Here is a 26,182-nt window from a genome sequence, read left to right on the forward strand (position 1 = left end):
TCCCTATATCCATTAACATGGGGCAAAAGTATCAAACCCAACCGCCTTCTTGGTGCTATCCAGGTTTTATCTTCCTCTGATACCTTCCCTTAGCCCTTTCATGGCTGAATTATTTTTTATACATGTCCCATTCAGAGACTACTGGGGCATACAAGGCCTCGTTCAATTTTGTGCTTGTCGGGTTTCATGGGCTGACAGTGCCCGACTCATAGTTTCCCGTCTGATCACTGGGAAACACAAATCCCACTTCCCTTCTTTGCCTATCAAGGTTCTTGGGCTGCTAATATGTCATCTTGAGATACTAGTGCCATCTGAAGGGGACATGTATACAAAATAATTCGGCACAAAAGCCTTCGAATTTAACTGGGCCTGCCCTGTCCCCTGAGGGATGAAAGGGTTAGAGATTCCTATGTTATTACTTCCTTTCATCACCCTTGTAGACATCACCATGGACAAATCAAGACTAGCTTCTGGAACAGCTCACCTTAATGGCATTGTTGAGCAGTGACCCTGAGCTCCTGAAACAGCCATTGTCTTTCTGCTTCTGGGACAGCCAGGTGAGGGCTTGGGTAATGTGTGTTTCATCAATGAAGATGTAGGGTCGAGCCTGGGCAAAAGTCTTTAGTACAAAGGCTGTGAGCCTGAAGGGATAGAAAGAGTGGGTTGATGAAGATATTTATGATGTTACAGTGGTAACAGGCTTTGTCTGATACTTCTTACATTGGTGTGAATCACCTAATAGGTGTATATCACCTAATTAAACCGCTTGATTAATCTGCTAGCTTTAGGATTTCCCTCCTGACTCGCTTTCTCATTGCTACAGGGAGTCTACGTAGTTTTATTTTTACTTATTTTTCTTAGTTTTTTTGAGTGAGGATTTAAATCTCTCTCCTCTTTAGAGATTTCCTTCTGTAGATGATAGACTCTTCTGATATGCAGCTCTTACATGTAATAGCTTCTGATATTTCTTTGCCCTAGAGACTTAAGATACAATGTTTCATATCATTGCCTCCTTCTAATTTCTTTCCTTCTGTCAGTGAATTTATTCTCAGTCAAAACGAGCATGATCTAAAAAACATAACCTAAGCTGAAGTTGATATGGTTTATCAAGAAATTGATAGTATGTTCACGGGCCATGTCAAACCAAAACAAAACAAATCAACAACCTCATGGTTATGGGAACGATTTTAGAAAGAATAGCTTATTAACAAGATTAATTTGAGGAACAAGTCTGATGTACAGGCATCTGAATCTCAGCTTTTCTGCTTATTACTTCATTAACCTTGGTATATTTATCTAGTATAACCAACTGTAAGTCTAATAATACATATCTGATAGGGTTGTTGTGAATATAATTATGGTAATGTGTATAAAGAGCTGGCACAAAAATAAGAGCTCAAAAAATTGTCCTTCCCTTACCAGGTATTTCCCTGGCTCCTGCCATATTGTTCCCCAAAGGTGCTGTAGGACCCATCGCGGTGCTTATAGTTCAGCTGTCTCTGGTAACCTGGAATGGAAAGGAAATGTTACTGAAATAACATGACAGATTAATGTGCATGCTTAGGCTGGAGACATTACTAAAATGCCGGGCCCGCTTTTGTGACCTTTTCTAAATTTTGTTGTCAGGTTAGAAGGTTCTGACCTCTAAACATTTTATTGGAAGTCGAACAGTGGAAAGTCACCATGAAATGAACTACCACAGTATTATTACTTAGGGATGAGTAATAACTCAAGCTTATTGAGAAATCCAGCGAAAATAACACTGTGAAGTTTTTACTCACTCATTCAGTCACTCACCAGTGATGAGGTAGCCAATTGCCTTGGACTTGATCTGTGGAGTCAGTTGCTGTGTTTCATTCAGATAATCCAGAACATAAATGTTAGGAGCAAAGAGGACCATATTCTGTTCTCCGCAACCAAAGGGCATCTGGAGGAGATTTTGTGTGTTTTGCATGGCAGAGCCTAATATGTCTCCTAGGAAATGGGAAAGACGGGAAGTCATAAAACCTAGAGTTTACTATCCATCACAACCATTAAGACAAATAAATAATAAGCTGAGGTAGAGAAACGAGGATTTTTAGCAAGTGTGAGTCTTCCAGGAACAGAAGTATGAGCAATAAACAAGTCCATAAAAGGAAAGAAGAAGGGACTTAAGATCACAGTTGTTACTTTGAGTATTTATGGAAAAGAAATATTGTGGAAGCTATTAATGCCAAGTCCCGCAGGGGCTGGAGACTCACCCAAAACTGAGACAGAGGCTCGGGCGGATTCTTCTACCACATTTGGTGGCAACATCAGGGATAATATTTCAGACACCTCATCGCCTTGAGAGAGAAACAAATCAGCCATAATGAAAAATTATATCTGCTATATATCTTTCTGATGTATATATCTTTCTGGGCCCCTTCTTCCTGAAGAGCTCAAGGTCTATGACTTAGATCTAACTTCTCCTGAAAAGTTGTCCCTGTTTTAATATTCTAGTTTTTCATACCTTGGATGACTAGGATTCTGGAACTTCCAGGCCATGTCTCCTTCCCCAACCATTTCCTCCCCGTATATAGAGCGGCCCTCCAAAAGATGGCTACAAATCAACTAGTGCCCATGATGTTGTGATTCTGTTGCAGTCAGCCTATGTCTGTCACAAGATGGTTATCGCAAGATAGTGTCCATTCTCAACCTCTTCACTTAATGGTTGTATGAACAAAACCTGTATGTATTCATAAGCAAATGCAAAATCTCCAAAATGCTCCTGAATTCTACAATAATACTATGTCTTTCTTTCCATCAAATTTCACAAAGGTAGTATTTTTTTTAATATTGTGAATTAAAAAAAATTTTTTTTATTGTGATTTAGGTGTAAGTTTACAGAGCAAATTAGCTTCCCATTAAACAGTTAATACACAGATGTTTTGTGATATTGGTTGCCAATCCTGCAATGAGTCAACACTCTCCCCTTCTCCACCCCAGGTTCCCTGTTTCCATTCGTTCAGTTTTCCTGTCCCTTCTCGCTTTTGCTTTTGGGCTGGTGTGCCCATTAGTCTTGTATACGTGATTGAACTATGAAGCAGTTCCTCACATGTGCTTGAGGGAGGTGTCTAATCTTCAGCCTAAGGGTGAACCTCAGGAGTGAGTGACTTCAGCACTGAGTTAAAAAGCTGTCTGGGGGCCATACTCTTGGGGTTTCTCCAGTCTCTGTCAGACCAGCAAGCCTGGTTTTTTTTTTTTTTTTGTGAATTTGAATTTGGTTCTACATTTTTCTCCCTCTATTGTGATCCCTGCCAGAGCAGTTGGTGGTGGTAACCGGGCACCATCTAGTTGTTCTGGGCTCAGTTTGGTGGAGGTTGTGGTCCATTAGTCTTTGGACTAATCTTTCCCTTGTGTGTTTGGTCTTGTTCATTCTCCATAAAGATAGTATTTTTATGGAAGCTCTAGCAATGAGGGTGGGGAGTGAAGATGGGTAGCAGTTAACTCTTTGAAAATAAAATAATTGCTGTTAATGAGCATACATTTAGTGTCATTTTAATCTTAGTGCGTTACATGAAGATGAAAAAATGAAATGTAGTATTTATCTTCATACTGTATCCCTTCCTCAAAAATTAAAACCTGTGTAAGAAAACAGATGCCATAGGCAAACAAACTTAAAACACAAATAATCAAGTGCAAGAAAATATTCGCAACTTATTTAACAGATAAAGAATCAGCTTATATAAACCAGTAAGAAAAAGACAAACTTCCAAAAACATGAATAGGCAAAGGATATGAAAGCACTTCATAAACATACAAAAATAAGCTCATCCTTACTTGTGATTAAGGAAATACAGATTAAAACAACAACAATATATTTTTTATCAAAATTTTTGGCAAAAATTAAAAACTTTGATGTAAGAAATGACGGTGATTGTGCAGGGAAATGTATACTGGTGAAATGTGTTTAGGTAATAAAGAGGTGAATTTTTAGTTCTATTAAGATTAAGAATATGCGTACTGCCTCTGACTCAGCGATTTCATATTTTGGTATCTACCCTAGCTATAATTGCATATGTACACAAGGAGTCTATTATTATTATTATTTTAAATAGCAAATAGTTAGAAAAACCAATATGGGAATGACTAAAAAACAGTGCAGAACTGTGGTATATTGAGAGCATGGGACACTATTTAGCAATTAAAAGAAATGACAGTGACTTATCATATAACATGGGCTGATCTCTAAGAGGGTTGCTGATTTAAAAAAAAGAAGAAGAAGTATTTTGTAGAAGGAAACTTAACAATATACCCTTCATGTGAATCACATATACACAAACAGATTCACTTATACATACAATTTCTAAAGGTATATGGATGATCACTAAAGTATTGAAAAAGATTGCAAGGATGTGTCTTTCATCTTTAATATGAAGCTCCATTTTGTTCTTTAGAGGAGAATATGTTTTTGTATTACATAGGTAATTAAAATTAATTTAATAAAACTACTTGATGATTAGCCATAGACACTTGAGGGATAAATCAAAATGAAGAGTTCAGAAATGGAGGAGAAGCCATGGTAGAAAAGTTAGCATTAAATTCACTTAAATGTAGAAACAAGGCTAAACAACCAGGCAATTATGCTTTTAGAACACATTTCACATGTTTTAAGTCTTGAATATATATATATATATATATATATATATATATATATATATATATAAAAGGGAACAGAAATTAGTAGGCAGACAGAGAAAGGCAAAGAACATATGATGAAGTTCGACATTGGTTTGGGTTGAGAACCCACTGTAATTTATTAATGTACTAAACTCTAGAAATGATTTTGCTTTAGACTAGAAAATTCTCTATCAGGATAACATTATGTCTTTTACTGAAAGCTTCTTTAGCCTCTTCTCAATTGATGGATGGGCAATTAGGTACAGAGTTGGCATCCAACAAATATTCATATGACACTAATGTGTTAAAAGCATGACAACTCATTCTTTGCAAAACAACACAGCCTTATCTTCAAATGCTGTTGGCTATGCAAAAACCAGTGTTGGAATGGCCTGAATTCAGATAGCCACATGTTGTATTACTAAATATTCAAGGAAATATCCTCTTTGGCACATATTTATTTTGATTTTACCCACTTTGTACCTATACCTACATCAAGCACTGATTAGAAAGACACTTTGGTATTTGCACAGGTGCTGCAAAAGATAAAGTCTGTGATTGTTGTTAAGAGTTGACTCTGAATCATGGTGACCTCGTTTGTAACAGAATGAAATGTTGCCTGGTCCTGCACCATCTTTGTGATCTTTGGTGTGCTTGAGTCCATTGTTGCAGCCACTGTGTATTTTGGGTTCCTTCCAACTTAGGGGGTTCATCTTTCAGCACTACATCAAACAACATTCTGTTGTGATCCATAGGGTTTGCATTGACTAATTTTTGGAAGTAGATCACCAGGCCTTTCTTTCTAGTCTGTTGAAACCTGTCCACCATGGGTGACCCTGCTGCATAGCATCCAGCATCATAGCAACACTCAAGGCACCACAGTACTACAAACAGACAGATGGATGGTGACGGAATGCATGGGCTAGGGATATTCTCCTGATCAAATTACTTGCCTCTCTAAGAACCAGTTTCCTCATTTGTCAAATAGGTGCTTCAGGTCTTATCTCATAGAGAGAGAACAGAAGTAATATATAAAAGTTCTTTGAACTTCAAATGTTACACACATTTTAGTCATTGTTATTTTAATTATGGCTTGCTCTTACCTGATGGACAGAGCAGGGAGTTGCATGTTGTTTCTTTCGCTAGTCCTTCAGGCTTGGGGTGGAAGAAGAGAAAGGTACAGGTGAGCATTCAGGACATGTGTGTTGGTAAGTGTAGGGTAAAAATTACTTTATATAAAGTAACTTGGTCTTTGTCCTTGATTTCTGAGAGATAACTGTAAACCTTGGAATTTTCTGAGTAATTGAGTTGCCTTTGTTATCTACAGATCTCCAGACCACACCTGAGAGTTTATGCTAATGAGATGACTTTTGGGTGGGGGTTGGTCAGGCCAGAAAGACCACCATGTGCTATTAGCTGACCTCAGGGAGGAGGGGGATCATGATTCAATTGATGAGGCTCCAGTGAAGGCTCTGGATCCATGGGCTTCCTGGTTGATGAAAGACATCAATGCACATGGGAGGGTAGCATGTCCCTTTTTGGGACATGGAAGCTTTGGGAACCCTCCCAGGTCTTACTCTATGCATGTCTTTATTTGTGTTCTTTTTGCTATAATATAATTCGAATTGTAAGTATAACACTTTCTTGAGTTCTGTGAGTCATTCTAGTGAATTATTGAACCTTAGGGGAGTAGTGGAAACCCTGGTGGCATAGTGGTTAAGTGCTATAGCTGCTAACCAAAAGATCTGCAATTCGAATCCACCAGGCACTCCTTGGAAAGCCTATGGGGCAGTTCTACTTTGTCCTATAGGGTCGCTATGAGTCGCAATCGACTTGACAGCAACGGGTTTAAAGGAGTAGTAGGAGCCGGCAGGTCAGAAGTGGGGGGAGCCCTGGGGACCCTCGAGTTTACGGCTGGTATCCTGAAGGGGTAGTGGGAAGATTCCAAATTTGTAGCTGGCAGGTCAGAAGTGAAGGTGTCGTGGGGACTCTCTAGCGTTTTAAGTCTTGGGCAGACTTGGCGGTCTGGAGGACTAGTGCTGCAAGTGCAGCTGGTGTCATAACAGAGATGGAACAGAAGAGAACATAATTGATTTGAGATTAATTGCAATTTATTCTTACAGTTTGGTGTCGGAGAAGTGCGAAGTGGGATTTGATCTTCCTCATAATAGGGTAACCGTAGATTTCTTGATAGTAAAGAGAAGAATTTGAACTAATATTTAAATCTATTACATGAACAAATTCTATAAGCCTAAGAAATATGAAGGAGACAGGTTGATAGATGAGAAAGGGAGTAGAAAATTAAGAAAGAGACAGGGAGAGAGAGAGAGAGAATAATAATATCGGGAAATATCCCATGGCCATATATTACTTAGCCTTACTTCTTCCCTAAAAGTTGGAACCCCAACTGGGTTCGCCATTGTTTTTCTCTACTCAGTGTAACCTATCAAACAGGCAGGCTTAACTTACTTCAACCAACAGGGGCTTGATGATTGTATCTTTCTTTCCATGTTCAAGAACCACAGTCTCCTCAGTCCCGCACAGCTCTTGAGACTGCAGTGCCTCTGCGCTCACGGTGAAATTCACATTCCCTGAAAAAAGGGCCAGTAGAGATGAGTACCATCTCCCTCTTTTTGCATGCCTCCAAACTCTAAGATTCATAAATGTTCAATGTTCTGTAACGATTTTTCTATAAAAACACAGAATCAGGAATGGAAGCAGCATGAACTAGAGGATAATGATACGGGGAATCCAATGTTTAGGTGGAGGTGAGGGAAGTGGGAAGGAATGTCCTTCTAGACATCTTAAAATGAAAGACAAAGAGAAAATCCTACCATGTGAGGTCTCTGCCTGAGGGAAGGGATGAGTAGCACTGGACATATGGCTCCCACTGATTTATGCAATCCTTGACCAAAGAATTGTGTCTAGGAGACTGTCCCTCACCTAATGACTTCGGGGTTATTGCCCAGGACACGGTGTGCCGCCCATTCCCACAGATGCAATGAGACTCTTCTTCCTTTTCTTCTGGGACAGCTAGGAATTCCGGAGAGTCTTCCAGCTGCACATGGACCTGAAACCCCACAAGATACAGACAAATGAGCTCAGAGGGGGAAGGAGACAAAGAGAGAATGGGTTTGAAATAAAGCATGTTGAAGGATTAGATGGATTTTAGACTGTCTAATATTGAAGATGATGTAAAGTGAAGACCAAGTACCTTACACATGGATCTGACACCTAAATCTCAGTATTTTGGAGTAAACTGCTCTTTCATGTAGTCGGACCAGAGTAAAGGGAAGGTACCCATGGCATGTTGCCTGTGGAAGCTCTACTTCCTTGGCCTGGGATCTTGAACATTCCCCCAGCTCTCCAAGCAGTGTCCACAAGATTTGTACCAGTTTTGCTCCCAAACAACGTTTTAAAATAAGGTTTAATATAATGAATGTTATATGAAAATTTAACTATATGGAAATGTAGAGGTTGAAACCTAGGAAAGTCTGAGACATGGGAATGAAGAATCCTGATTTTTTATGTTCAGGTCATAAATCTTCATACTACATGAACTTCATAACTACAAAGGGTAAGAAACTTGTTTTAAATTGCAATTTGGTATTTGGAGATGTCAGCAACTATAGCTTATATAACATATGAATATCTCTCTGATAATATGCTTTCTCTGGTAAGCACATCTGTAACTGGAGTTTGTCAGTATTTCTAGAAATGCAATTTTTAATTTACTTGTTACCTTGTGTTCAATTTAGGAAACATGTCCTTACCGGTATGCATCTGGGAAGGTAGTTTAAGACAGTGGCCTTTAGCGTGAAGGCCTCTCCACGGACCACAGAGTAGGGCATTGTGAGCTCCACAAAGAGCGGCTGGAAGGCTTGGAGAGTGGCAGGAAGAGAGAGACCAAGTCCAGTGTCATCGGACAGGCAAAGGGCTCCTGCCTTCCACTCGGTGATGGTGTCAGGCACTGTTACTCCTATTTCAGCCACACCTGATGAGCTAGGGAGGATGACAATGCAATGAACAGAAATTAAGCATGTGAATGCATTTTTTCTCAAGTGAGAATCAATATGTGTAAAGCTAATGTCAGTAACTGAATCCACCCTCAAAAGTGTGTGTGTATGTCTTTGTGTACTAGATTGTATATTGGGGACTGAGTTGGGGAAATAAAAGGCACTAAATGGTACCTCTTTTCCTTATCAATCTATGGCCACATCACATATGTCTGTACCTTAAATAGAAACATTTGAAAGTGATTTAGTTTGCTCCTTGAACTACCCTCACTATTATACTATCAGGGACCGTTACTCCTACTTCAGCCACACCCGATGAGCTGGGGAGGATGACAATGCAATGAACAGGAAGTAAGCAGGTAACTAACTGTTTCTCTTGGAAAAGAACCCCGATAAATGATCCTAAGTCATGCCTTGGATACACTCAGTAGAAATATCAATAATAGAGAGTGTAATCAAGGCTTGAGATAGGAAAATACAAGTTCTTGTCTTCCAACTTTGTTTTAAATTCTAGTCTATATCAGAATCTCCTATAGACATATAGTTGTAGTTATAATCTATAATGTTATTGTTAGTTGCCATCGAGTTGCTTCCAACTCATAGCGACCCTATAGGACAGAGTAGAACTGTCCATAGGGTTTCCAAGGAGTGGCTGATGGATTCGAACTGCTGACCATTTGGTTAGCAGCCTGAGCTCTTAACCACTGTGCCTCCAGGGCCCCATAATCTATAATAGACAACATAATTACACACTAAATATGTAATTTGAGATTATTCTTAAATTCTCTAAAATACTGTTGCACTGAAGGTAAATTTAAAATTTTTATTTCTACAACTACTGTGTATAGTTGGCCTCACTAATTCTGTGTTTAACCCCAAATTGCTGATCAATGCAGGGCTTGGTTATATTTAGTCCTTACGGTCATTTTTCTGGTAGTCTTAGAATTAAATTTGTGCGATTTGTTTTTAGGTCTGAGACAATTAGTTAACAGAAGTATTCATGTTAAACATTTCCTGAGAACAGCAAGTTGAAAAAATTAGCTAAGAATTAAAAATTGTGAGAGATTTATATCATTGCATCTTATATATAAAGGAAATTACTTACTCTACCACCAGCAAGTCCCAGATCCATGTCTCAGGGAAATACTTTCGGACAGTCTCAGTGTGAGACTCTGAAATCACTGAACCCGCTTCCAAATCGGCAAAGTTTGGGGTTCTTCGCATTTCAAAGGCTTCTATGGTGAACGAGGAAGGAGACAGGAAAAAAAAACATATAAAGAAAAAGCTAGTTTAGAGATTGTAATAAGTACTACAAAAAGAACAAACAGGTGATAAAATAGAGAGGAACCAGGAGAGAACACTTGGATAGGGTGGTTAGGGAAAGCTTCTTTGAGGAGACGATATTTTAGTTGAAGTGTTAGAATAAGCTAGGGGCGCGCTAGGGGATAAAGAATCATAAGCAGGGAATACACAGACCTAGAGGTAGAAAGGGTCTTGGATTGTCTGCGGAGCAGAAAGGCGTCCTGTATGGCTACTGTACATTGTGCTAAGTGGAGAGTGCTATGACATGGGGTAGGGAGGTAGGCAGGAGTCAGCTTTCGATTTGGTTGGCAGTTCAAGTCTACCAGCTGCTTCTCGGAAACCCTGTGGGGCAGTTCTACTCTGTCTTAACAGGGTTGCTGTGGGTTGACGGCAACAAGTTTTTTTTCCCCTGTGGGAGCAAAGAAAAATTGTGACACAGACATATGACAGGAGCTTTGGGAAATAGCTGACAGGAGTGAAAGAATTCAGGACTATTCCATATTGTGTCCGAAGAGCGGAGTTAGAATCTCTCACTCTATTTACCTTTTGTTAATGGTGTGCTGGTAAATGTTTAACAAATTTCTGAAAAAATAATTTATGCATATATATATACATACACACGTTTACTATAAATCTTACTGATATAGAGAATTTGTAGCACCTAATTTAGAAATAAAATAAAAATATGTAATAATCCTTATAATAAATTCCATATAGCTGGTTGATTCTCACTGAATGCTTTCCTTAATTTTTGACAAGCTCTTTTATCTGTAACACACGTATTGTTGTAATTCAACCGTGATTTGACAAAACCAGACTACAAATAAATGCTTGATTGCCGTCCGATTCATCAAAGAAGTAGCTTACATCATTGACAATGAATGTACTTCCGACATAAATATTGGCTGATTTTCTCAAATTGTGGTTAAGCATATCTAGAACAAAACACTTGCCATGTAACAGTTTTTACATGTACAATTCAAGCTGATGCTTTTATTTACATTAATGAGTAAGAAGAAAGTGAAACAATGAAGATGTATATCAGAACTTTCCTCATTTGTCAATGGTGTGAGTGATGAATTTATTGAATTGATTAATAGTTTTTGAATACCGGAAGGATTATTTCCTTAACTTTTTTTTTTTTTTTTGCTATTCACAATGTAATGGCTACAGATACAATATTTTTAGTTTAAGTTTAATCTTTGTTAATATTTACCTAATCATTTTCATAAGTCTAGAAATCAACCATAAATCAAGGTCTGATCTGTAGCATCTGCTGAGTTCATGATGTAAATACTCCCATCATAGCTTATTTCAAGCTACTAATGTGATGTTACTGAATGTGGAGCTGGGAAGAAATGCACAGTAACCCACCACTATATAGCATTTTTACCATACAGAAACAATAGTTTTACATAACCTCAAGCGCACAGATAATAGTAAAATGTAGTAATCAGGAAGTGAAGAGTTTTGGATAATTATTGCTTTTGTTTTTAATATAACTTAATTACTTGTAACTTTATATAATTTATTTCTACACGAAGGCTGTGCTTAAACAATTGGCCTGCAAAATTACTGAAGATTTAATTAGCTCTTTCGAGCCTTTATGAGCCAGCTGCAGTACACCACTGCCTTCTATGTTTAAGAAATATGTTGCAAAACATTTGCTAGAGGACCACATTTTCATAAATTCGTCCCCTCTACCTCTTTTAACTGGATTTCTTCTGTATTATTTTGTTTGGGAATTGTATCCTGCAGCTCAATTCTTCCATGTCTTTTGTTTTCCTTCATAATTCAGCCCCCAATTGTAACTCTTACTTTAAAACTCCTCACGGGATAGTTGTTCGATTTGCTGCCCTTATTCCCAGAAAATTCAGCATCACACATCCAACGAGACCACTTTATACCTGTCGTCATGCCAGCCATACTCTAACTCCTCCAGACAGCTACATTTAATCATATTGCAACACATTTTGGCTTCATCGTCTCTTAGAATTCTTCTGCAATCAACCCATTTTCCTTTGTTGGTGATAATGTCTCCCCCTTCCCTTCAGCCGCTATCAATATAATTTTGACTGTCAGGCCTTGTCTTTCCAGCATTTCCAGACTGTAGCTATATCTGTCTTACGTATTTTATCAAAAAGACAAACTCTTGTGATAATATATTTTAATCCTCTTTCCTGGTAGCATGATTTTTTCTTAAGGTCACATCCCTGGTCCAATGTAAAGGGAGCATCCCTGGGCTGTGGCCGGCACCACTTTCTATCTTACAAGAGAGAAAAGGAAAGAGAAGCAAGCAGAGAGTGGGGGACCTCATACCACCAAGAAAGCAGTGCTGGTAGCAGAGCGCGTCCTTTGGACCTGAGGTTCCTACGCTGAAATGCTACCAAACCAAGGGAAGACTGAAGACAAGGATCTTCCTCCAGAGCCAACAGAGAGAGAAAGCCTTCCCCTGGAGCCGGCGCCCTGAATTCAGACTTCTAGCCTACTGGACTGTTAGAGAATAAACTTTTCTTTGTTAAAGCCATCCACTTGTGGTATTTCTGTTACAGCACCACTAGATCACCAAGACATTTGCTTTCTCAAACTACCCAGGTAAGTTCAGTTTTGTGCTGTCAAAAAAATAGCATTGATCTGATATTTTGGATGAAGATAAGTGGTTCATTTTGCCTTTGTGATCTAATTGCCTATTGCTATCTTTCTATTCACAGAAAAACAACAACAACAAAAACAACAAAACCCACAAAAAGCAGTTGAAGTTTGCTCTCCCTTCATTATGATATTTCCCATACCTTAGGCTCCTTCTTCATCTCTACTGTTAGGGACATTTCAATCACTGATTAATACAAACTTCTCTTGCCCTCTGCTGGACTCACCACTGCTATTCCTCAATAGTTTCTAGTCATGGGCCCTGCCAAAAATCGTTTTCTCCATGATGTCAAGCCATGGGACAAATATGTTTACTGATGGGCTCATAGTATAACTTGATGGGAGCAAAACTGTAGGTATAATGGGAAGTTGAAGAGCTTCTTTACTTGAATGTAGCATGGCCTTAAGAACATTTATATTTGCTCACACTGATCTTGTGCCTGGAAAGGTTCTCTTCCCTTTTGTACCTCACACATTTCCATTTATCAAATGCAGATTCTTTAGAAATGACTTCCCTGATTCCCCACAATCAGATTTAATCTTTTATTTTTCATTCTGCACATCTGCATATCTCTTATAGCACTTTTCACAATCTGCTTTATATTCTCTCCAGCTTTGTATACGTGGGTGTGTTTGACACTATAAGAATGGTGTGGGGGCAGTGTCTGACCTCCTCTAACTTCACAATGAGGAAGGAGAATCAAAATCAACACCCCAAGGCTGATTACTATCAGGGGGAGGTCAGGCATGCCTCTTCTCTCTGCCATCTTTACCAATTCTGACACCACCGTTTCTCCCACAGCACTCTCTACTTCTCTGCGGGGTTTGATAATTCATTGCAATGGCCACACAGGACTCACAGACAATACTCACAATTACAGGGTTTATTAGGGTTACAGGTTACAATTCAGGTTCAGGAACATTCAGGATACAATTCTTCCATGAAGGCAGCCTCTTCTCAGCTGTATACGCAGGTATGTCTCTCTCTGGCCCCTCGGCCTCTGCCTTGCTGGGGCAAGTTTAGCTCTGCCAATAAGTACCCAGAGGCACCCTACTTGGCCAGCAAGCCTCCTGCCCGCAGACACTCAGCTTTCTCGCCTGTCACGCTGTCTCCTGCCAGTCTCCTGGTTCTGCTGCTTCTGCCGCTGCCATTTCTCTGCTGCTGCTTCTCACCGTTTTACCGTCTCTGGTGTTACAGAGCTCTCTCTAGGTCTCCTAGAAGAAGCTTCTAGGCGCAGGGATGCTGGGTCCAAAGGACATGTTCCACTCTTGTCTGTTCTTCCTTGGTAGTGGTGAGATCCTTTCTTTGCTCTAGAATTGGCTCTCTTTTAAGCCTATCGGCATGGTAAAACTGACCAATCGCCTTGGTGGGCCACAATTACCTTATTTATACAGTCCCACCCAATCACTTGGGTGGGAGTTACAAGACTATGGCAAGAAAGGCCACACAAAAGTGATCCATTGCACCTCAGCACAATCAGAAGACTTGGGTTTGTATTGCTGTGTGAACTTGATCAGGGAACCTTAATATATTTGAATCACAAATCCTTCTCTGTTCATTTTATCTTTTTTTTTTTTTAAATTCTTTTACTTGGTTCGATATTAGACAATTAATTATTATTATTATTTTACCTGGAGAAGATAATAGTCTTCCAGACAGTATTCCATGCTTTTCAGACTGTGCGCATATTTTGGGTTTACGAATCTTTGAGTTGGTGAATACCTTTAAACCCATGTCCTGTAAAGGAAATTATTACCTAATCAGTACATAAATATTATAAAACATATACAGACACATACTTCTTTTCATTGGATTTAACAAACATAATCCACTTAGTTTTATATTAAACTTTTAATGTTCACATCTGTAGAAGAGATATTTATAAAGGTATATTTATATTTATAAAGGTAATTTCATTTTGGTTTTAAACTCTTTCCACAGTAATTGTTTTGATATCACAAAGCAATTTCAGTAAAAAAAAAAATTTTTTTGATTAATAGTCCAAACATTTCCAGCCCTGGCTCTGTCACTATTAGCACACCTGCTACTATTAGTAACCTTGGAGAAGTCACTTAATGTCCCATTACCCTCATGAGTCAGAGTTAACTTGATGACAATGGGTTTACTCTATGAAGGCATTAAAATAACTAATATTTTCCATATATAATATTTTACTAACATTAAGAACTGACCGTCTATAATATAGTAATTTACCTGTAGGAAGCTATACATATCTTTTTCCTCTGTGTTTGATACTGGGGAATACATGATTCCATTAATGTAGGCATTAGGAGGACTGACACAGTCTCCATCATCTTCCTCCCGATTCAAACTCTCAGGGAAGCCAGAGAGGTCTTTTACTGGTAGCAGGTTATAAACCTGTAGAAATTCGAAGGGAAAAAGGGAAAATTTATTTGTGGTTGTTTTTTTCTTTAAGTGCAAGGATAAAAGAACAAGAATAATCACCATCAATCTTTTTTTTTTTTTAAAGTGTTTTCATTTTAAAGATGTTTAACAATTTTAGGGGAAAAAAATCATTCCACCTAAGTACTCAAGAGCCATAATGCTTTGTTATACAGTTCTGAGGCGAATGCTAGACTCCATACTAGCATTAAATAAAACTTTATTAGTTGAGAAATTGAGGGCTGCTATATTTGAGACCCACCACTTGTCTGTCAGTTTGTCATACTGTGGTGGCTTGCATGTTGCTGTGATGCTGGAAGCTATGCCACTGGTATTTCAAATACTAGCAGGGTCACCTATGGTGGACAGGTTTCAGCAGAGCTTCCAGACCAAGACAGATTAGGAAGAAGGACCTGGCAATCTACTTCTGAAAAATTGGCTGATGAAAACCTTATGGATAGTAGCGGAACATTGCCTGAATCTTGTACCTAGGCCAAGAGGCAGTCGTTCAAACAGAACAAGGAGATACTGCATGGTTTAAAATCAGGAAAGGTGTGCTTCACAATTGTGTCCTTTCACTATATTTATTCAATCTGTATAATGAGCAAATAATCTGCGAGGTGGACTATATGAAGAAGAACAAGGCATCAGGACACATGAACAATCTGTGATATGCAGATGATACAACCTTGCTTGCTGAAAGTGAAGAGAGTTTGAAGCACGGATCAAAGACTACTGCCTTCAGTATGGATTACACCTCAGTATAAAGAAAACAAAAATCCTCACAACTGGACCAATAAGCAACATCATGATAAACGGGAAAAGATGGAAGTTGTCAAGGATTTCATTTTACTTGGATCCACAATCAACGCCCATGGAAGCAGCAATCAAGAAATGAAACGACGTATTGCATTGGGAAAATCTGCTGCAAAAAACCTTGTTAAAATGTTAAAAAGCAAAGATGTCACTTTAAGGACTAAGGTGCGCCTGACCCAAGCCATGGTGTTTTCAACTGCCTCATATACATGTGAAAGCTGGACGATGAATAAGAAAGACTGAAGAAGTATTGATGCCTTTGAATTATGGTGTTGGCAAAGAATATTGAATATGCTATGGACTGCCAGAAGAAAAAACAAATCCGTCTTGGAGGAAGTACAGCTGGAATACTCCTTAGAAGGAATGGAGAGACTTTGTCTCATGTATTTTGGACATGTTATCAGGAGGGACCAATCCCTGGAGAAGGACATCATGTTTGGTCAAGTAGAGGGTCAGCGAAAAAGAGGAAGACCCTTAACGAGATGGTTTGACACAGTGGCTTTGACAATGGGCTCAAATATAGCAATGATTGTGAAGACGGTGCAGGACTCGGTAGTGTTTCATTCTATTGTACATATGGTCACTATGAGTTGGAAATGACTCAAAGGCACCTAACAACAGCAACAACATATTTTCACATTGTACAATGGTTTGTGATGCTAGAATGAAATGCTATTTTCATCTCTACCTTATGGTTAGCCACTATAACAAGGACACCATGTTCTAAACAGGCCCATGATTAAGTATATATCCTGTATATAGGACAGAATAGTATTTTCTTATATATTATTCATGGGAACAGAATGCTCCAGATCTTCACACAATACAAAAAACTTTGACTGTAAAGTGCTGAAAATGATGCTTTCAAATTAATTTGAAGGGGAAAAGTTAAAAAAGATATAAAAATGTTGATAGATGCACTGTTATTGCACTCATAGGAGCCTAAAACTGATTGACAAGAATAGATTATCAGAATATTAGTGTGATGATAGACACTTTCTCAAAAGCGGCTTCCTCTTAATATCCCCCATCTCCCATCTCTGCTTTCTTTTTCTTCAGAAAGTCTATTATAGATTTATTGGCTGCCATATGTATCCCTGGTGACACGATGGTAAAGCACTCGCTGCCAACCAAAAGGTCGGTGGTTTGAACCCACCAGCTGCTCCGTGGGAGAAAGATGTGGCAGTCTGCTTCCGTATGTACAACAGAACAAAACACTGCGCAGTCCAGCGCCGTCCTCACAATCATCGTTATGCTTGAGCCCATTGTTGCAGCAACTGTTTCAGTCCATCTCATTGAGAGTCTTCCTCTCTTTTGCTGGCTTTCTACTTTCCCAAGCACCATGTCCTTCTCCAGGGACTGGTCCCTCCTGATTATGTGTCCAAAGTACGTGAGACGAAGTCTTGTCATCCTTGCCTCTAAGGAGCATTCTGGCTGTACTTCCAAGAGGGATTTGTTCGTTCTTTTAGCAGTTCATGGTATATTCAATATTCTTCGCCAACACCATAATTCAAAGGCATCAATTCTTCACTGGTCTATATTATTCATTGTTCAGCTTTCCCATGCATATGAAGTGATTGAAAACACCATAACTTCGGTCAGGCCCACCTTAGTCCTTAAAATGACATCTTTGCTTTTTAACACTTTAAAGAGGTCTTTTCAGCATATTTTCCCAATGCAATACTTCATTTGATTTCTTGACTACTCTTTGCGTGGGCGTTGATTGTGGATCCAAGTAAAATGAAATCTTTGACAACTTGAATCTTTTCTTCGTTTATCATAATGTTGCTTATCGGTCCAGTTGTGAGGATTTTTGTTTTCTTTATGTTGAGGTGCTAACCAAAAGTTTGAACCCATCAGCTGCTCCATGGGAGAAAGATGTGGCAATCTGCTTCCACAAAGATTTACCGCCTTGGAAACCCTGTGGGGGCAGTTCTATCCTGTCCTATAGGGTCGCTATGAGTTGGAATCAACACAATGGCAGTGGGTTTGGTTTTTTGGTATCCTACTCAGGAGGTGCCTCCGTGGTGCAAAATGGTTTGTACTTGTCTACTAACCTAAAAGTTGGTGGTTCAAGCCCACCCGGTGGTAAGGCAGAAGAAAGGCTTGGCAATCTGCTTCCATAAAGATTACAGCCAAGAAAATCCCATGAAGCAGTTCTACTCTGTAACACTTGGAGTCGCCATGAATTGAAATAGACTGGATGGCAACAGGTTTGTTTTTATTTTTTTATTCTACTCAGATAGAGTCCCTGGTGGTGCAAGCACTCGACTACTAACCATAACGTTTGGCAGTTTGAACCCATCCAGAGGTAACTCAGAAGAAAGTCCTAGTTATCTGCCCTGAAAGGTCACAACCTTGAAAACCCTATGGACCGCAGTTCTACTTTGAAACACATGGAGTTACCATGAGTCGAAACTGACTCCATGGCAACTGGTTTGGTTTTTTGGATCCAGTGATAGGTATTTCTTCTTGCTCTGAGTTCCTGCGTGGCCCTTTCTGACCCCTGAGGCTGACAGGAACTCACCGAGGATGGAGAGAGCTCAGCCTCAGGCTTCAAGAGCAGCACACTTTGGTCCACCACACGGAGAGCGCAGAGGGACTCAGGAGAAGCCGAGACTCTCAGCTGGGTGAATGAAGCCGGAAGACTTTGTGCTGACTTGAAGCTCAAATTCACCTGTGGAATTGGGAGGAAAGGTGAGAAAAACACATTTCCTTATTAACAATGTTTTACCCTCTATCCTGAGTGTTCCTCACATTCAGTGCATAATGACTTTCTTTGATGTTGTGTGGTTGGCACCATGTCAGTCCTGAGATGTTTGCCCCCTTCCCCCTATCTAGATTTAAAGAGCAAGCAAAGTATGATACTTTGCTCTGATTCTCAACAATCAGTTGAATCATCATAGTTATTCTTGTAAATTACTAATCTAGGTTACCTATTTTTGACCTTTAATTCATGATGAGGTGCTCACTAACTGCAGATGGAATAAAAACAGTTCTAGATGCTCTTGAAGGAGCTGTCGTGGTGCAGTGGTTAAAGTGCCTGGCTGTTAACCACAAGGCCAGCAGTTTGAAACCACCTGCTGCTCCGCAGAAGAAAGAAGTGGCAGTCTGCTTCTGTAAAGATTATAGCCTTGGAAACCCTCTGGGCCAGTTCTACTCCGTTCTATAGAGTCGCTGTGAGTTGGAGTCGACTCGACGACAGTGAGTTTTTACTTTCGATGCTCTTGCGTTTTATTTTTATTTTTTTTGGCTCTTTAGTAGTCTTAAAAACTTGCATATATATTTCCCAACATTTCATCACAGAAAAAGGAAACAAGGTACTCTGAATTAGATCATATGATAAAAGACAATGCTATATACACGCGGATTTTGCACTAGGAGTCAGGTAATGTGGATTCGTAGTGCGACACTGCCATTACCTTGCTGAGTTTCTCTGGGGAATTCATTTAACCCTATCAATCTCAATGCCCTCATGTATAAAATAATTGATACTGATAGTAACTTCTAGTTTTAAATGTTGAAAATTTTATGATCTAAAACACCTACCTTGTTGGCAAGACACTTTTCAACTTCATATGTTGCAGAATCCCCAACCACTTCTCCGTCAGGTAAAATGGCATAGATGAGCAATCTAGCAATGGGAGCAATGTCTGACTCCACAGGGAATGACAGGGAAAAATGGCCTTTCACTGGAGCACAGAGAGAATGAGAGGATATGATCATGGGTTAGACATCTACCCAGAACCGAAATGAAATGAGTCTATTGCACAAAGCCATTTTAGAAGCCTGGTCTGAGTAATGACAGTTCCTGTTAGTAGATGTAATAGTAGTTATAATAAACGGTAGACGTAATAAATGGATGACTACCTCTAAGAACTCTAGCTTTAGAAAAAACTTTATCAAAGCACTCTCTTACCTCATTAATCGTATACTGATTTCTCACCCACTTTAAACTTTAGCTAATACTACCTCAGGGTCTGGAGACATCCACTTGGCTACCATTCAGTCTAGACCTCACATTGCTGTTAGTTGTTGGGTCCATTCCGACTCATGGCGATCCCATGTGTGCAGAGTAGAACTGCTCCATAGGGTTTTTAAGGCTGTGACTTTTTGGAAGCAGATTGCCAGGCCTATCTTCTGAGGTGCTTCTGGGTTGGTTCCAACCACCAACCTTTCGAGTACTAGTGGAGTGCTTAACCATTTGCACCACCCAGGGACTCCTGCTAGAGAAGGGAAATAGGTAGAACTTGAAGTTGTGACATGTAATTTAATAAGAGTTTAAAAACTGTATTTATGCTTATATCCTCTGTAACCTTCTGTGAACTAAATGCTCTATTTTTCTTTTCTTTCTAAGAGAATTATCGTGCTCTCCAAAAGTTATGTGGAGTCTTCGTGGTGCAGTGGTTAAGTGCTTTGCTGCTAACCAGAAGGTTGGCAGTTTGAACTCACCAGCCTGCTCCTCGGGAGAAAGATGTGGCAGTCTGCTTCTGTAAAGATTTACAGCCTTGGAAACCCTATGAGATAGTTCTACTTTGTCCTATAGGGTCGCTATGAGTTGGAATCGACTCAGCAGCAGTGGGTTTTAGAAGTTATTTATTTATTTTCTATATTTTATTTATTTTGCTGTTGTGGCCAAGAACGTACACAGCAAAACACACACAATCCAACAGCTTCCACAGGCACAGTCCAGCGACACTGACCACATTCCTTGAGCCATGCAACCACTCTTAGCCTCCTCCTAGCTCTTCTTCCTCCATCAACACAAACTCACTGCCCCCCAAGGTTCCCATCCAATCCCCTGAATTGCTGCTGTCAACCTGATCTCGCATAGACAGTTCTAAAAAGAGCACAATACTCAAGGCAGACCCCCTTCACCAGTCAAGCTAAACCTTTGTTCAGTTCCAAGATGACTGCAGGGGAAACCCTTGATCGAAGGTTCAAAGACTATGTCAGGGCAACAGCCTCAGAGGTTCACCCACCCTCCTTGGCCCCAGAAAGTCCACAGTCAATGAGAACCCGAAATTATGTTCTGCACCTTCCCCCCTCTGACCAGGATACCTCCACGGAATCCCTGATCAAAATGCTTATCAATGGTAGCAGGGCACCAACCAGCTTCTCTGGTCCCATGGCAAAGAAGGCAGTTGCTCGTGAAGGAAACCAGTCACACATTCCATATCCTTCTCCTATTCCTGACTCTCCTTCCTCCTCTGTTGCTCCAGGTGAACAGAGACCAACCCTTGTGCTATATATCGATGGCTACTTGCAAGCCCTGAAGAACTAAGGCACTACGAAATGAACTAAGAGGCAGAACTGAAGCACTGAGTATGTTAGCCAATTAACTGGGATGTCCCATGAAACTATTATTTATTTTTATTTTGGTGAAAATATACCATTTCAACAATTTCTACACGTACAACTCAGTGACATTGTGCAAACATTCTCACAACCCTTCTCTAAATTGTTCCACCACTATTCACTTAGACTCACTGCCCCCTAAGCTTCTTACCTGAACTTTTGAGTTATTTTTGATGCCTACATACATTTTCTAGAAGTTGCATTAAGCTTTTAGAAGACTACTATGATGCTTCTGTGTTGCTATGAAGGAACAATAAGAAAGTAGTTCACTGATAGTTTTCTAGTAAGTTATCTTTTAGACTGCATTTGACTCGGTGAAACTATCATTGTTCCATATGCACAGAGAGCATCCAGTTCGATGGTGGAAGTACCCAATTTAACTCTTCATAAATTATAACTATCTTCAAAGGAGAGATAAAATATAAAGATATAAGTGACCCAGCACAAAACCTAGTACATAGAAGACATCCCCAAATTTTACTCTTCCTTCCCTCCATACCCTAAAAAAAAATTCTTAAATCTCTTTCATTATGAGAAAGAGAAAGTCCAAGAATATTTATGGCTTAAAAATTTGGAAGAAGTATAGATTTAAAAAAAAAATCAACATTTAAAATAACTGAAGAGGAAAGAAAAGAAATATTTGATAACAGGTGAAAAAAAGAAACATTACTCATTACCCCCTTCCCCCATCAACTTCCTCTTTATTGAAGTTAAATGAAAATTCTCTCTCTTTATTTGAAAATATTCCTGATATTTCTGCAGTGTAGGGCTGAATGTGTCAGGGTGGGGAAGAAATGTGGAGATCATGGGAACACTCACTGTCTCCATCCTCTATAGGCAGTACATGGGTTCCATTTCGGACAATGTCTCCTTTTGCCATAATCTGCATAAAAGAACATAAAAAGGCATTTAATTTGCTTGACAGAGATCTTACCCCAAGTCTTGGCCTGTATGTGGTGTGCTTGTTATTGAGCCCCTGCTGGCAATAATTAGCCTCAAGAGAAGTCAATCTTTCAAAAGGAATATACATAAGAAATTGAAGTGATGATGTCTAAAGTGCTTCGTAATTCCTTACCCCACAAAGAGCTTTTGTCTAAAGATGAGTCTCCCTTCTCACCAGATAATAGAAGACGAGCTCCTTTAGATTCTTCAGGACCTGTTCATTCAGAATATAATGTGCCTGGATCTTCTGAGTTTGACCACAGGGCAGTGAATGAGCCACAGGCTCAAGGTGGACAAAGCTCTCGCTTAAGGAGAATACATGTTTAGCAGTGTAGGATGTGTCTTCGTTTTCTTCTGTCAGCCAATTGTAACCATAACAGGGAGTATGATCCTTGTATTTGACCTAATGAATTAGAAAAGCAATATTATTTTATAGATTATGTGTCATAAAGAATTAACGTTCTCACAAAAGTACAAAGGTTTACCTTCTTACCTTAAAGAATAGCTAGAAATCTTTTGCTCCAGTCAAAAGAGAGAGAGAAGGCACCTTATTTTTGGTTAGTATCAAATACAGGCATGGTTTGTATCTTTACCCTGCAGAGGCTTTTGGGGTTGGTATTTATATTTCTGAGAAACATAAAATAAGGCATCCTTTGCTCTGATTAGCTTGCTTGACATTTCTTAGGCTACTTAACCTATGTAGACAGAGACACTGAAACTCTGAAATCTCACTGAGAAGAATAAATAACCCCCAGAAACTGAAGAATTGATCTTCAGAAAGTAATTGCTTCTTTTATGATGAGTTGTCTCAAATGGGGTATTATGAATAAATAAAATATTCGTTAGTGGCCTGAGAAACTTTCTGTAAATAGCCTTGGTTCAAAGAGTTGACTTGGTGAATAAGCTGAAGTCTACATCTCTTGGGCCATAGTGGGTTAATTATTGTTAATGCTTCCTGTGGTTCTGGAATCTTAAGCCTCAAACGTCATTATTTTGGTTTTATTTCCATGGAGAAATTGTTCCTTAGCTCTTTACAATCTTCCTCTACCCTTATCCATACATCCCCAAGTAGCATGAGTGAATCATTGTGCCAGCAAAACACACTGTTCATATCTCTATACTTGTTTTAGTGGTAACGTATACATGTTCATTGAGTAGAGGGAGCCTTTAAAAATAACATTTTCATTATCAGGAATAGCATAGTGCTTAGCACATAGAAGCATTCAAGGCATACTTCTTGATTGAATAAATGAGTGAATTTTCAATTTTGAATTATTAGAGGTATGGGCTTTTATTCCATCTATTTAAAGCAGAATAAATAAAATATATTATTTATCCCTGCTTTATACTAGCATGAAAACTTCTAAGAGGCAGGAAATTTCCATCACTATTATTATGCAGTTTCTATTAATTGTATCCACATATCTATATATGTGTATCTACATCTACACTGATGTATAGAGGACTTCTATGTTATACAAAGCAAATTATATGGGCATAAATAGCTCATCTGGAGATAATTAAAATATTAGGACAAAAATAAAGTAAAAACAATAATTTATGGAGTGTATTCTTTTTGAAACTAAATGCTAACAATGTGAAAATGAGCTTTTACAGCAACATTTAACAGTTAAAAGAGGTTTACTATCTGAAAGCATTTCCCTTGAGAACAGGATGCCATTTATCACCACTCTTATTCAACATTGTGTTGGAGGTCCAAATTGGTAAGGAAGAAGTAAAAGTATCCCTATTTGCAGATGATATGATCTTATATACAGAAAACCCCAAAGAATCCTGGGACTAAAAGAAGATTTCTGTGAAGTATCAAGATACAAGATAAACATACAAAAATCAGTTGGATTCCTCTACACCAAAAAAGAGAACTTTGAAGAGGGTATCACCAAATCAATACCATTTACAATAGCCCAAAAGAAGATAAAATACTTAGGAATAAATCTAACCAGAGACATAAAATATCTACACAAAGAAAATTATAAGACACTACTGCAAGAAACCAAAAGAGACCTGCATAAGTGGAAACACATACCTTGCTCATGGATAGGAAGACTCAACATTGTGAAAATGTCAGTTCTACCCAAAGCGATCTACAGATACAATGCAATGCTGATCCAGATTCCAATGACATTTTTTAATGAGATGGAGAAACAAATCACCAACTTTACATGGAAAGGGAAGAGACCTCAGATAAGTAAAGCATTATTGAAGAAGAACAAAGTAAGACGCCTCACACTACCTGATTTTAGAACCTATTATACCACCATGGTAGTCAAAACAGCCTGGTACTGGTACAACAACAGATACATAGACCAATGGAACAGAATTGAGAATCCAGATGAAAATTCATCCACCTATGAGCAGCTGATATGTGAGAAAGGCCCAAAGTCCATTAAATGGAGAAAAGACAGTCTCTTTAACAAACGGTGCTCACATAACTGGATATCCATCTGCAGAAAACTGACACAAGACCCATACCTCACACCATGCACAAAAACTAACTCAAAATGGATCAAAGACCTAAATATAAAATCGAAAACGATAAAGATCATGGAAGAAAAAATAGGGACAATGCTAGGAGCCCTAATACATGTCATAAACAGAATACAAAACATAACTAACAATGCACAAACACCAGAAGAGAAACTAGATAACTGGGAGCTCCTAAAAATCTAACACTAATGCTCATCAAAAGAGTAAAAAGACAACCTACAGACTGGGAAAAAAAATTGGGCCACAACATATCTGGTCAGGGTCTAATCTCTAAAATCTACAAGATACTGCAAAACCAATTAAAAAATGGGCAAAGGATATGAACAGGCACTTCACCAAAGAAGACATTCAGGTGGCTAACAGATACATGCGGAAATATTCACGATCATTAGCCATTAGAGAAATGCAAATCAAAACTACAAATGAGATACTATCTAACCCCAACAAGGTTAGCATAAATCCAAAAAACACAAAATAATAAATGTTGGAGAGGTTGTCGAGAGACTAGAACACTCATACACTGCTGGTGGGAACGTAAAATGGTACAACTACTTTGGAAATCGATTTGGCGCTTCCTTAAAAACCTAGAAACAGAAGTACCAAATGAACCAGAATTCCACTCCTTGGAATATATCCTAGAGAAATAAGAGCCGTCACATGAATAGATATATGCACACCCATGTTCACTGCAGCACTGTTCACAATAGCAAAAAGATGGAAACAACCTCGTTGCCCATCAACAGATGAACGAATAAACAGATTATGGTATATTCACACAATGGAATACTATGCAATGATAAAGAACAATGATGAATCCACGAAACATCTCCTGACATGGATGAATCTGGAAGGTATTATGCTGAGTGAAATTAGTCAGTCACAAAAGGACAAATATTGTATAAGACCACTATTATAAGAACTCAAGCAAAGGTTTAAACACAGAAGAAAACTTTCTTTGATGTTTACAAGGGTGAGGAGGAAGGGGAAGGGAATTCACTAACTAGACAGTAGACAAGAATTATGTTAGGTTAAGGGAAGGACAGCACACACTACAGGGGAAGTCAGCACAACGGGACTAAACCAAAAAGCTAAGAAGTTTCCTGAATACAGTCAAACACTTTGAGGGACAGAATCACAGGGGTAGGAGTCTGGGGACCTTGGTTTCAGGGGACATCTAGGTCAATTGGCATAACAAAGTTTATTAAGACAATGTTCTGCATCCCACTTTGGTGAGTGGCATCTGGGGTCTTAAAAGCTTTCGAGCGGCCATCTAAGATGCATCAATTGGTCCCAACCACCTGGAACACAGGAGAATGAAGACCACCAAAGACACAAGTAAAATATTAGCCCAAGAGACAAAAGGGCCACATAAACCAGAGACTCCATCAGACTGAGACCAGAAGAACTAGATGGTGCCTGGCTACCACCAATGACTGCCCTGACAGGGAACACAACAGACAGTCCCTGACAGAGCAGGAAAAACGTGTGGTGCAGAGCTCAAATTCAGGTAAAAAAGACCAGACTTAACGGTCTGACTGAAACTAGG

General features: G+C 39.1%; 1 protein-coding gene across 1 annotated transcript in view; it reads right to left on the reverse strand.

Annotated features, from left to right (window-relative positions):
* Nucleotides 1–26,182, reverse strand: part of LOC101349238 (alpha-2-macroglobulin) — a 48,388-nt gene that overhangs the window by 8,820 nt on the left and 13,386 nt on the right. Inside the window, exons 12-26 of the mRNA XM_023741481.1 lie at nt 22,304–22,531; nt 22,006–22,069; nt 19,378–19,520; nt 18,356–18,505; nt 14,824–14,988; nt 14,241–14,346; nt 9,763–9,892; nt 8,415–8,643; nt 7,585–7,711; nt 7,111–7,232; nt 5,745–5,796; nt 2,241–2,324; nt 1,798–1,974; nt 1,420–1,507; nt 485–641 (exon numbers count right to left, since the gene is read on the reverse strand). Of these exons, the coding sequence (XP_023597249.1) occupies nt 485–641; nt 1,420–1,507; nt 1,798–1,974; nt 2,241–2,324; nt 5,745–5,796; nt 7,111–7,232; nt 7,585–7,711; nt 8,415–8,643; nt 9,763–9,892; nt 14,241–14,346; nt 14,824–14,988; nt 18,356–18,505; nt 19,378–19,520; nt 22,006–22,069; nt 22,304–22,531 (2,022 nt within the window). The remainder of the gene's footprint in view (nt 1–484; nt 642–1,419; nt 1,508–1,797; nt 1,975–2,240; nt 2,325–5,744; nt 5,797–7,110; nt 7,233–7,584; nt 7,712–8,414; nt 8,644–9,762; nt 9,893–14,240; nt 14,347–14,823; nt 14,989–18,355; nt 18,506–19,377; nt 19,521–22,005; nt 22,070–22,303; nt 22,532–26,182) is intronic.

Source organism: Trichechus manatus, unplaced genomic scaffold (genome assembly GCF_000243295.1).
Source record: "Trichechus manatus latirostris isolate Lorelei unplaced genomic scaffold, TriManLat1.0 scaffold00182, whole genome shotgun sequence".
Lineage (NCBI taxonomy): Eukaryota > Metazoa > Chordata > Mammalia > Sirenia > Trichechidae > Trichechus > Trichechus manatus.